This window comes from Oryzias latipes, chromosome 16, assembly GCF_053564925.1.
Source record: "Oryzias latipes strain Hd-rR chromosome 16, Olatipes_Hd-rR_3.1".
Classification (NCBI taxonomy): domain Eukaryota; kingdom Metazoa; phylum Chordata; class Actinopteri; order Beloniformes; family Adrianichthyidae; genus Oryzias; species Oryzias latipes.
Window position 1 is genome coordinate 14,425,181 of NC_136252.1, and position 12,726 is coordinate 14,437,906.

At 39.7% G+C, this 12,726-nt stretch overlaps 1 protein-coding gene across 12 annotated transcripts in view; it reads left to right on the forward strand.

Moving 5' to 3' along the window:
- The window catches only part of LOC101157968 (uncharacterized), a 197,254-nt gene that overhangs the window by 140,644 nt on the left and 43,884 nt on the right, over positions 1–12,726 (forward strand). For 5 of the 12 annotated variants that reach the window (XR_013648315.1, XR_013648312.1, XR_013648305.1 and 2 more), the window contains 2 exons: positions 5,567–5,623; positions 5,817–12,587. Coding sequence is in view for 1 of the 12 variants with exons in the window: in XM_078933320.1 (XP_078789446.1) it covers positions 5,567–5,623 (57 nt within the window). In the remaining 11 variants the exon portion in view is untranslated. Of the gene's footprint in view, positions 1–5,566; positions 12,588–12,726 lie in introns of those variants that run through there. The other 7 variants (XR_013648316.1, XR_013648303.1, XR_013648298.1 and 4 more) reach the window with 2 other exon arrangements.

Here is a 12,726-nt window from a genome sequence, read left to right on the forward strand (position 1 = left end):
CAGGTCTTGGTTTCAAAATCAAGACTTCCGTTATCCTTTCAAAATAAAACTTTATAAAATTTGATTTTATATTTAAGGTGACTTCCCCACTCGATAATGCACATTAACACCACAGACAAAACCGGCGTCCATTTTTGGACAATTGCAAGCTTGATTTTAGAAGTACAAAATCATCATGTATGACACAAAACGTGAATTTTACAACATTTCAGTTAGGAATGAGATTGCATGGGACATGACTGCTTTGGGTGAGCGAAGAGAGTGGGACGAACTACTCGACACAGGGGTGGCAGGACAAACCACTCCTGGGTGAGCCAGGGGGGAGGGAGGGCAGACTAGAGACGCATTAGAGACTATGTAAACTAACTGATGGTCATAAGACGGTGTAGGCACTAAAAGTATTTGGCCTGCAATAACTGTTTGTGGTCTAATGATGATGTCACACTACGGTAATACTACATAGCATCGAGCTAGGGCCCTATATTTTCCTTTCCCGTTTCATTCAACCTAACGTTCTTTCCCTCACAACTGATAATGCCATTTTGAATTTAATGCGTCTGACAAAATTGGTTGTTACACCAAATGTATATTAGGGAGACAAATTGGCAATATAAACTTATTTTTCCAACATGAGTAAATGAATGACTGCATGAGAAACAATTTTTATTTATGGTGTGCAGTCTGTTTCAATTGGCCTAAATGTCAGTTTTTTTAATGATTGCAAAGTTTACATTTTCTTTTTTTTTTTTTTTTTTAAAAACCATGTTGAAAGCATTAATTACAAAAAAAACACACCTTATTTTTGTTCAATTTTTATGTATTATTCAAGTTACTGTTTTGTATTTTATTGCTTGTTTGCTGTTAATTTGTACATTTTTGTTTTCTATTTGCTCAGTTAAAAAATGTTTTTTTTTAAATATATTTTTCATTTAAAGCCTGTTGTTGTAAAGTGGTCTAGAAACACATTTTCATTCATTATTTATTGGAAATAAATGATTACAATGATTACAACTGCCGCCTTTTGTTATAAAGCTGGATCTAAAATAAAGTAAGTTATCCTATTTTTGTGTCTGCACAAAAGTGTGAATACAAATTTCTAATCCAACAATAAACACAGTAATGTCTTTTATAGTTATTGCAGTCTTGTGAGAATCACTTATGACATCTGCTTTCAGCTTGTCTGATTGCTCTTAAGTTGCTTGTGTTTACTGCATGTTTTAAATCCTCAATTATTGCCGTAATTTCGACATTTTAAGCACCTCTTTTTGAAACCCCAACAAAAGGAGCAATTCTTAGAAGTAAGAAAAAGACACAATTTTCTGTCGCATAGTGCTAAAATGTCATTACAGTTGACTAGGTTTTATATGTACAGGCATTTCATAGACATCTAATTCAGCCTCATTAGAAGGATTTTGCTCACGACTTCCAGTGATTTCCCAGCAGACATGTTAAAGTCATGTTTTAATGATACCATTTCTTTAGTCTCATCTAGCCAAAAAAAAAAAATATATATATATATATATAAGAAAGATGACAATAAGAGGAGACTTTAAATGGGCTACATTTGTATGCATTCTTGAAAGAGGAACAAGTTATGGGCCTCATGTGGCACAATCACAGCCCGTGATGTGAAATATTGTTTTAAAATCTTGTTTTCCCCTCTGTGATGTGTGAGTGTTCCTCAGCTGATACCCTTCTTTTGCTCTTGTTCCCACCACTAATTAGAGACGGAATTCCACTGCTGATGGCTTTAGTGCGGGATCAGAACACACCCAGCCATTATGAGAAGAAACTCAGGCAGTCATAATGTGGCGTGGACTTGGCCACTAAAAACGCAGGGGGGGGGTGGAGCACAGACATGGGAAGGCGGAGCTGTCTGTTTAATCGTTTAGAGTTCTGCTTGGGGCGCCTTTTGCATTTTGCCTTCTGTGATTGTTTTCTGTTAGCCTCCTTTGGCTTTTCTTTTTCCCAGGATACAAATCTTTTTTTTTTAAATTCCTGTCTCTTATGATCCCTACTATCTATCTTTTTGCTGTCACAAGCAACGCTACGAACACACCGGGCACGTGATGGGCGTTCAAGAACGCGCCATAAGGGTATTGGTGAACTAGCTTTTAGCGTAGTGTTCAAACTGAACTGTTGCTTCCTGATACCAGCACATGAACTCACAGTTGGAAGAAGTTTGATGAGAAATGTTGAATCCCTGGAATCTTGGTCCAGGCTTTTTCTCTCAAAGCTCCCTTCTGATACAAGAAAGACTTTGGATGAATTCGAATTGCTTCCCTACCCTTATGCCTTCTCCCTAGCCTTATATTTATCCTTTGAGGTGGAGAAATATGGAAAAAATAGTAGTTGTGTCCTAATTTCTTCATTACTCACTAGTACAATATATAATGTGTTTGCCATTTTGTAGAGCTCTCCAAATCTACAATTCCATAATCGAGTGCCCTAGAAATTTTCAAAATTCTCTGCGAAAAAACTGCTCACTAGATTGGCAAATATAGACCACAATGCATTGCGTCTGAACAATTTTTGCAAAGAAAATGTATTTCAATGCATTTTTTAAATAACATTTTCATCTTCAAAAGACAGTAGATTCGTAAATGGTCGTCGCAAAACCCTCATGCTAATGCGATTTTAATTTCGTGACATTAGTTAGGAGTGGGAATTCGGACATAGCCTGTGTCTTCTAATTTGGGACTATTGATGATGTCGTTAATTTTCGCAGATCATCTACGTTAGCTAGTAGCTGCCATGTATAACAAAATTGGTTTCAGAACTTTAAGAAGTCATGCAAAACAAAAATTCAATACTTTCTCGCCCTACCGGCAGAGGGATTGCAAGCCCTAAGTCACTACGTCTCCTTAAACAAAATACTATTGGACACCAGCTTCAAATGTCCCAACAACTTCAGCAATAGAGAGGAGCCAGAGCGGTATAGGGAAGCAATTGGGATTTAGCCTTCGTGTCATATATTTCCATCCAGGCACAAATGACTATAAAGGATTTCTCCTTCATTATCAATTTTTAAACGGTTTTAAACATGGTTTAAAATGCAGGCTACCCATTCAAGACTACCAAATCTGAGCCCCTCATTGGTTAAAGTTCAATTGATTTAACTTTTAACATTCGCGTTTTGTACATAGAGCCAAAAAAACAGACTAAATAACCTAAGTAGTGAAAGCCTGAATGTGAGTGAATTCAATGAGGAAGCCCATGATGCGTCTACAGTGTATATTTGTGTTTACAAAGACTTTTCATTGGAAGTGGTCGCTTGTACGCGCATTTCAAAGCCCGGTGTGAATGCAGCTTAAGACTCAATATGAACTTCTGACAGGAGCTAGATCTTTGTCTCCTACCAGTGATTCAGTGATCACATTCATACATCTAACGCCTTTGAAACGCCTTCCACCGAGCGCAACCAAAACACACACAAACTGACATGCAGGCCCTCCTCGTTTCTCTCCCACTTCTCCCTCACTGAAACTCAAAACACATGCGCAGTTGCACGCACAGACGTATGAACGTGAGGGCTTTGAGGTTGTTTGTGTTCACATCAGATACAGCAGCCCTAATGTTTGTTTGCAATTTCCATTGGCTCAGATCCACTCCGCCAAGCCCATGGGAATTTGCGGATCAGCATCTTCTCAAAAAGCTGCTGGGCGTCAGAGTGCATGACTGAGCACAGAATAAGTTTAGCAACTTTGTTTTTTACGTGAGGTTGGCGTTGGTTTCGGGGCTTTTTCATACATTGAGTAATGTTGGAAAAGGAAAAAAAAACAGAAAAATATAGTTTGAGAACTGCTCTGACAGAAACATGTACGTTAATTATTGGTCTTTTATTCCATTTAATAATGTAGTTAAATAACCCAAACATTGAAATAAATTGAAATACTCAACAGAAAAGCTTTCGTTTTTGGTACCACAAAAGCCTCGGGTTATTTTTGCAGAGTTTACATGTTCCTTTCCTGCGTTCTCTATATTGCAGTGGATGTACCAATATGTATCGGAAAGTTGAATGCAGAAGTGAGTCTTTCGTTGGCACTGCAGAGTTGTCAAAGTGCAACACAGCAGCGGTGTCAAAGAAAACAACATTTTTGCAAAAAAACAGGCAGAGTTTTTTTGGGTCAGTGTGACCGCTCAGTCAAGTTCACACACTTTCTTAGAAAACCACAAAACAACACAGTGGAGTGGGATACGCCAGCACACCTGTGCGTGCGTGACCTCCATAAGAGCATGATGTTTTTGTAGTGCTACCCTTTTTTTAAATCAGATTCAAAGACTAATGCGTAAGAGTTTCTCACTTAAGCTGAAATTTGCATTTCTGAGTGTCTGATTATTCAAATGGTTGTTAATCAGGAGCATACATTTACTCTTTAATGTTTGTGTTTTTTCTTCTTTTTCTGTCTTCTGATCTTTTTTCTTACAATCTGAGAAAGCGGTAGTTTCAGTTTCTCTCTCCTACTTCCTCAATGACTCTTAAACTTTCCAAAGCTGACTTGGCACCATGGCGACAGAAATGTCAGCAAACAGTTGAATTGTGTCACATGGATGGCAACATTTTAAGAGAATAAAAATTTGATGGGCTGCGCGGTGGCGCTGTGCTTAGCGCTCTTGCCTCACAGCAAGAGGGCCCCCCGGTTCAAGTCCCTGAACTGGGGGAGCTGAAACAAAACACCAATGGAGGACCTTTCTGTGTGGAGTTTGTTTGTTCTTCCTGTGCACGTGTGGGTTTCCGTGCAAAAGCATGCTTCATAGGTTGATTGGTGACTAAATTTCCCCTAGGTGAGGCCCTGGTTCAAACTGGTGGCCGGTCCAGGGTGCACCCCACCTTCACCCAACAGTGGCTGGGTTGGCTCCAGCAACCCCATGACCCCAAAAGAAATTGTTGGATTTAGCACTCAAGTCATTTTATAACACATTTTCCCACTTTTACCTTGTATTTTTTTAATTGTATCTGATCCAGTAGTTTAATTAGTGCCAGCTGATCCATTAAAGACCCACTCCAAACATCTATGATGCCCAGATGAAAAAAAAAAAAAAAATGTCATTTTCTAGGACATAGTTGTTGTAGTGGCAGTGGTTCATTAGCAATTCGCCTCTAAGTTGTGGGCAGGACTGTTGGAGCAAAGTAAGCCCACCCTTACTTCCCCAGTTTGCACCATCTCCCTCTAGCTTACAGCCCCTCACAACCCCAAGCTAACATCATCGATGCAACTAAAATGGCGATCTACATCAGCGCCATCAAGCCGTACAGTTTTGAGTTCAGATACCGGCTCAGACGAAAAAAAACAAAGACCTAGATGGATCCATTTGTCCAAAGGTTCAGCATGGTTCGAATACAAGAAAAAAACGCTTAATTTTCTTTATGCATGCCCTCCGTCATCAGGAAAATGCCTCAAGAACATGTTGAAAACACACGATTTTCATCTCAGATGGTTTCTTCTTTCCCTGAAAGACTTTTCTGTTATTTGCTTGTTACCTGGGAGCACAAATCTGCAGCTCCTCTTGTAATCGCAGTGTAACACATGTAAAAAAAAAGAAACATGTCTGCTGTTTCTTGCAGGTTTGGCAGAGAGAGATTCAGTGAGAAAGATCATCCCGTCTTGACAGGATTGTCAGGGTAAGTGTTAACATTTTTGCTTCACTGTCTCTCCAATCCTGTCTCACTTTGTGTGTCTTTTTTTCGTCTCGTCTCCCTTTCTCTCTCGCTCAGAGCTCTTACAGCTGATTGCATAAATAATGTACAACATGTAAATCCTCCGCAGCTGCTTGACGTGTGCCTTCTTTGTTCTTCTGTCTGTTCTTGCTCTCAGGTTGACATGGGAGGCTTTTCTCCAACCTTGTCACCTGTCCTTCCCCTTTTTTCCCTTCCTCTACTCTCTTCTAAGCCGGAAGGTACATTCTTTGTCTTCTGCAATACTTATCTCACTTCTGTGCATCTCTATATAAGGCTAGTTGAATCATTATTTTAGCTCATGGAGTGTTGGAAAGTTACATTTCATGTTGTGCGTTGTTTTTTTTTAACCAGTAGACATTTCTTTGACTTCAAGACCCAATCCAACCAATTGTGCTTTTGGTGTTTCGAACACGTTCTTGTAGCATTTTTCCGACAATAGAGGAAATATGTAAAGAAAATTGAACGTAAAATTGCATTTCTAATATTTTCTTTATTCAAATCATTGTGAATCAGGAGCAGACAAAAAACGACAACGAAACATTGGAATACCGCTACAGCAAGTCTAAACCTCTCTGCTCCGCTCCATTCCCACGCGCCCACTTGCAGACAAAGAGATCCGTGTACGTCTTCCTTTTCTGGCATCTGACTACAAACTGTTCAGCTGGATGGATAGCTCCAAGATTGTTCACTATTTTTGTTGCACCGCTAAAGTTAGCTTGGGGTTGTGAGGGGCTGTAAGCTGGCAGGAGAGAGTGTAAACACAGGGTTGATGGGAAATGAAGGCAGGCTTGCTCCACACAAACAGTTCCGCCCGCAACTCGGAGGAAATTTCTGATGAACTCCTGACATTCGGCAGAAACTGTGTGCTAAAGTATTTTTTTTTTTCAATTTTGGCTATAAACAGAATTATCATACTTTAAAAGACCACTGGGAACGCTTTTACAGTAGATCATCAATAGATGATTCGAGTGGAGCCTTTAACCCTTGTGCTATGTTAGATGACCCCACCCTTACATTGACGTGTTCTCCCTACCATGACAAAGGTGGATAAAGGTGGAAAGATTTCATGTAATCCATGGACACCAGTAAGGTTCACAAATCATTGAAGAAAAAAGGTTCAACGCACTGTCTAGTGGGTCTAGATGACCCAACTCCTAATGTTAAAGTGCCTAGGAAAGCACAAGGGTTAAATCTGTCCAGTAAAGCCAACTAATTTCCAAATTACTGTGACTGTTTTCAGATACACTGTTCAAATTTAACTCCAGGCTTGAAATACTAAAATTAGAAAAAAAAAGGTCAACCAAGTGTGTGCTGCAAAATGAATTTTTCTTTCATTGTCTTTGCTCAATCGGGTCCTTAGGTTGGACTCTAAGCGTGTTTGTTAAACCACTTGTGAGGCAATTACATGTTAAATGAAAATTAGTGGTTTCATGTAAAAAAAAAAAAATCTATCAAAAGTGGCAGATTCGAAGAAAAAGAAAAGAAAGGCAAGTCCTTTTTTTTGGTGCTGCAAAATAATTTCCTTTTACCTGCTCGGTCTCCATTGTTCAAAGCCTGGAATGATCTGTCCAATATTGCCTGCAATCTGACTTCAAAGGGTTCCAGTCATGTTAAAATACATTTTAATTGTGATAAGGAATATGCTGTTATGCTTAAAGCTGTCTGCTTTGTTCGTCTGGTCAGAACGAACAAAGTCATAAATACAGAGGCTGTGCTGTTTAAAAATAAGAATTGGTCGCATTTTTCACTGTCAGCTGTTTCTTTGCACACAAAGACGTGCAGGGACCACACACAGACTAAAGTTGTCATTTTTTTTTTCCACCTCATACGCACATAGATTGTGTTTGTCAATAGCAAGAACAGTTCACAATCCTCTGTAAAACTAAAATGTACTTTTTTTTTCTTCCCAGAACTTCCTGTTGTTTCTGGGACACAACAGATGAAGGCAGTACCTTTTTGTCCGGAGATAAAGCGATTCTTTAGTAAACCCCTGAATTCTGATAGAGGGATCTCTAGGCTTGGATTTTGTCACATCATCTTGAAGCATGTGGAGGAGAGCTTTCACCCAATTTCAAACGGCTTATTTTGCCCGAAACCTTTCAAATTTTGAACATTAGACAAGTGGGCTTCACAAGCTGAATTCATTTTTTTGTAAAGAAAAATAGAAAATTGTCAACATTTTAGGAGAGCTTTCCTTGAAAAACATTTCTTCAAAATCCTAATGTGGTATAAAATTTGTAAATATAAAAAAGTAAAAAAAATCAATGGATCATCAAATTAAAAAAGTATCTGAAGTTGTGGTTTTAATACAGCTTCTCCATGATGCGTGTCTTGGGCATTCATGCCCCACTGACATACACATTTGTACATTTTTGTCATTAGCGGGTTCCAACGCTCAGCCTTGGCCTCTCTGACTCTGATAGGGCCCCTTCAGGGTTTCCTGTGCAGTTTATTAATCTGCTGATCAGCAGACACGTTTTGAAGAACAGACAGACTTATCGACTTGCCTCTCTGTTTATGGTTTGTATCTGAGGTTTCTATTCGTAAATTCCTCATTCAAGCCCAAGTCTTAAACTTTTATAAATTTGTTCTCAGGAATGAAGGTATTAGTTATACCTTTGTTCTACACATTTTATGGTCTTAAACAAAAATGTTGTGTCCTGAAAGCAAAGATAAAAAAACTTCTTCAAAAAGTACCGAAGACAAAGTGCTGAAGCTGCTGAAGCATGCATTTCCTCCTTGTGCATGCATGGGTTTTCTCCGAACACTACCCCAGTTTAAAAATATGCTTTGCGGGCCAGTTGGTCACCCTAAATTGTCCTTAGGTGTGACTGAATGTGTGTTTTGTCGTGTGGCCATGTAATGGACTTCCAACGCTCTTGTGTGTAAAGGCTGGTTTTAAAGTTGAGTCACTGGAAGTCTTCCGTGTGGGTTTGGTACTTGAATATAGTATAACACGGAAGTGACGTTCTTCTAGTTTTATGCACTCTCTCTAAATGTGTCTGATTGTGTAGTCTATTCACACAACACCCTTTTTACCTTCCCACAGGTTCTGTTTTGGTGTCCCAATGAGCCTTCAAGAATAGACTAAAGTAGAAATGTTGGATAATTGGTGATGGTTAGTTGGTGAATTGTTGTTAAACCAGACTGAACTCTCCCTACAGAGCTCTGCAAAAAAAAAAAGTGAACATTTTGAGAGTCCTTACATAAAGATCACTTTTTAAGTTCTGAGAGAAAAAAAAAACTTTCAGCTTTATTTAGAGGCCAGAGCTTGCTTTTGGTCAACTTCTGCCCCAATGCAGCAAGTTTGTACATATGTTTGTTGAGTTGGCTGGCATTGCTGGTTTGGCGCGGTCTGTAGCTGTCTGAGCCAACCATATGCCTGCACAGCTTCGTCTGAGTTTGTGTGTATATTCATTCTCATACTTGGGCTCTACAAAGATTTTCTTAGCCACGCGTGACCGTGTCTCCACTACTACAGGGTGGTCAGAAGTGTGCCATGCGGTCATGCAATAAACAAGGATGTTCCCTGGCTATTTTTTTAATGTCCATATGCAGCATGGCTTTGTTACCAAGGTGTTTATTCCAAACCACAGCAAACCATGACGGTGACAACTGTCTGCTGGGAAAGACCGCCTCAAGGAAGGAAAGACAGGCAGGGATGAAAAGACAGAGAGATGTAACGGGTGGGAGAGTTGGATGGAGTGTATAAGGACACACCTTTACAGTTTAACCCTTGTGCTATCCTATGACCCCACCCTTACATTGATGTATTATTCCTACCATGACAAAGGTAGATAAAGGTGGAGAGGATTTCTTGTAATCCATGGACACCAGTGAAGATCACAAATCATTGAAGAAAAAAGGTTCAGCGCACTGTATTGTGGGGTCTAGATGACCCCACTCCCAACGTTAAAGTGCCTAGGATAGCACAAGGGATATACAGTATCTGGACGGTACCTGAATAGATGTAAATATAAACTATAACAAGGTTTTGTAGTGCAAATGAGGGATGGACACATCAAGACATATTTAAAGGCTCAAACATTTCACCAAAATGTAAAGGACTTAAACAGAGATCCGCATCAGCAGACACAGAGGAATCTTTCAGTGACTGGAGATAAAGGAGACAAGGTGTACTCTTCTGATGAGAACAGGTGGAATAAACTGCAGGAAAGTAGTCAAACGCAAGTTTTCCTAGGCCCAAGAGTAAGACTGATGGCAGGTGGCAGATGACACTGAAGGGTAAGTAGTGGGGTAAATACAGAGTAAGAGTAAACAGAAGCTGTGATGGTTTTTCTCTAAAGGCTGATTTCCACTGGACCATCTGCAGTGCGTCTCAGTCACGTTGACACAAAAAAATAGAAAATCATTAATCAATCAAAATGTTTAAATCTCCACCGTCATATTTGCGATCGACATTCGTCTCTCCGCACCGCAACGGAAGCTTTAGGTGAGAGTTTTATTTCCAGTTCATTGACAAGTTAATGTTACAGCAAAAAGCCAGATAAATGGTAAACAGGTCAGAGTTTTAAAATGAAGATCTTCTTTGTACTTTCCAAATAAAACTTCATAAAACTGTTATATTTTTTATGTAAGGGGTGAGTCCACGTATTAACATATGTTAACACCGTGGATAACGTCATCAAGTTTAATTTTGGAAGTAAAAACTATATCAGTATTATAATTAAAGATGCATTTTACAAAAAGGAAGGAGAGAGCATGGGGCATGAAGTTTTGGATGAGTGAGGAGAGCAGGACAAACTACTCGACATGGGGTTGGAAGGACAAACCACTCCTCTAGATGCCAGGGGTGAGGGGGGGGTGGTCCGGAGATGCTACAGACATGTTGCAAACGTAACCGCCGGTCATGAGAAGGACTCCCCATGCAACACAACGGAGATACACTGCAGACGGACTGGTGTAAATCCGGGGTGACTCCCTGTGTCACCAGGAGATTGCAAGGCAGAGTTGAGGAAGCAAAAAAAAAAAAATGTGAACAAGAGTCCAAAAGTGGTGATCAAGTGTTTGATAAGGAAACTTCTCTTGGTAGTGGTTAGTTATCCTGGAAGAGCTTAGGATGAGGAAAAAGAGGAAATCCAACTATCTAGGGACATCCAAGAGAAAGCCAGGAGGCGATCCAGGTCTGGATCCAGACGCAAGGTCAAAAAGAAACAAAGAAACTTTGTGGTCATGGAACAAAGTAGAGCGGTTGACCTGGGATTGGAGGATCACAGATTTGGTTCCCGTTTTGGCCTTCCATGTGCCAAAGCATCCTTGGGCAAGACACTGAACCCCACATTGTTCCTGGTGGTTATAGGATGATGGCTGTGTTGGGCAGTGGAGCATTGGTTGTGAATGTGTGTGCATGGATGAATGGGACTGTGACGGGAAAACGCTTTTGGTCCAAAAGCGAGGTAGAAACACGCTATAGTAGTATACGCTGTTTACCATTTGATGAAAAGAGTGGAGGTCGTCTTCCGTCAACTACTAACTTCATTGACTTGTAGAGGGCAGTACATTCTGCTGAGAACTGATGAGCACAATGATCACACAGGAAAACAGGAGGACGAAACACAGTTGAGGAGCGAAAACCTGATAGTTTTGCAAACAAAATATTATTTATAGTCTCCTGTTTTTGCAGTTTCAAAGTAAAAAAAAATTCAAAGTAAGTAAAAAAAAAAAAAAAAAGTTCTCAATTAGGATTTGCCCAAATCTCAGACATCAGTTATCTTTTCAAGGCTACAACACGTCGGCTGTTGCTAATTTCAAAGCTCTTTGACTGATCCAAGCCATAAACAGCTTTTGGCTCAAAGCAGCCCCAGCACTCTCAAGATTTAACTTAAACTCCCAAGAAAAAGAAGGTTAAAAGTGTTTCATGCAGCTATTTCATCTCGTAGTGATATGATTAAGAAATGGCAGATGATGGGAGCATTTGAGGTCTGAGGGCTTAAAAGATGTTTTCTGGGCTACAGCTGACTGCATAATTCATGCAGTAAGGAAAAAATAAAAGTTGTGGGCAGCTATAGACTCCTGGACAAACAGTAAATTTCTATTCCAGAACACAACCGCCCCCCCAAAAAAAAGAAAAGAAGAAAGAAAAGAAGCCCATTTTTCTTTTTACCACAGAAACAGTCGTGATAGGTGGCAAATTACCATCTGGAAAGAGGTTCAGTGGGTTGATGTTGATAAACAAGACTTGTAAGTTGCACAAAGTTGTGGAGCATTTATGGGAAAAAGCTGCGTCATGTCATTAAAAGAATGCCTCTTGTGGTAGAAGGTGGGCTGATCGTAGTATGGATTTGTGTTTCCAGTAAAAATGTAAAAAAGAGGCTTTAAAGTTTTGATGATTTCTCAAAGAACGATTAGTTTGTTGGCATGGGTACCCTAAAAAATGAGAAGATTAAAATAAAACCAATCCATCTAGATTTCTGTTTTGCGATTTCCTTCTAACGCTTTGTTCACACTTCCCTGGGGAACGTGTGATCAGGCAACCACTCTCAAGACAAACTCTCGCATTCTCGTCGTTAAGCAAGTTTTTGGGCTCCACCTACAAACGCGTGGCTTTTGAACACACGTTAAAGGTTAAACCAGTTTGATCACGCATGGATGGCATTCTTTTTAATTCACATATGTGCCAACCGTTTGAAAATTGATTACGGGGACAAATGTATTAGCAATTCTATGACACCAAGACTTTCGTATATTGGAATAAAGCTGTGAAAGAAAAAGCCTGGAGCGAGATTCGCAAGATTTACATCGCTTCGATATTTCGCACCAATTCTGTTCAAACTGTGGGTTAGTAGTATCTAGAACAGTGTTTTTCAACCTTTTTTGAGCCACGGCACACTTTAACCTTGACAAAAATCCCTTGGCACACCAGCATCCAAAAAAAAAAAAGGAGAAACTCAGTCTGTATTGATCTACAGCCCCTCCACATTCTCACATGCATTTTTGTGATAATTGTGGCAGAAAAAGCTGGAAGTTGCAGCTGTTTTTTCTAAAAGATGTAATAAAAGTTAAGTTAGAAGATTTAAAACTGTGTG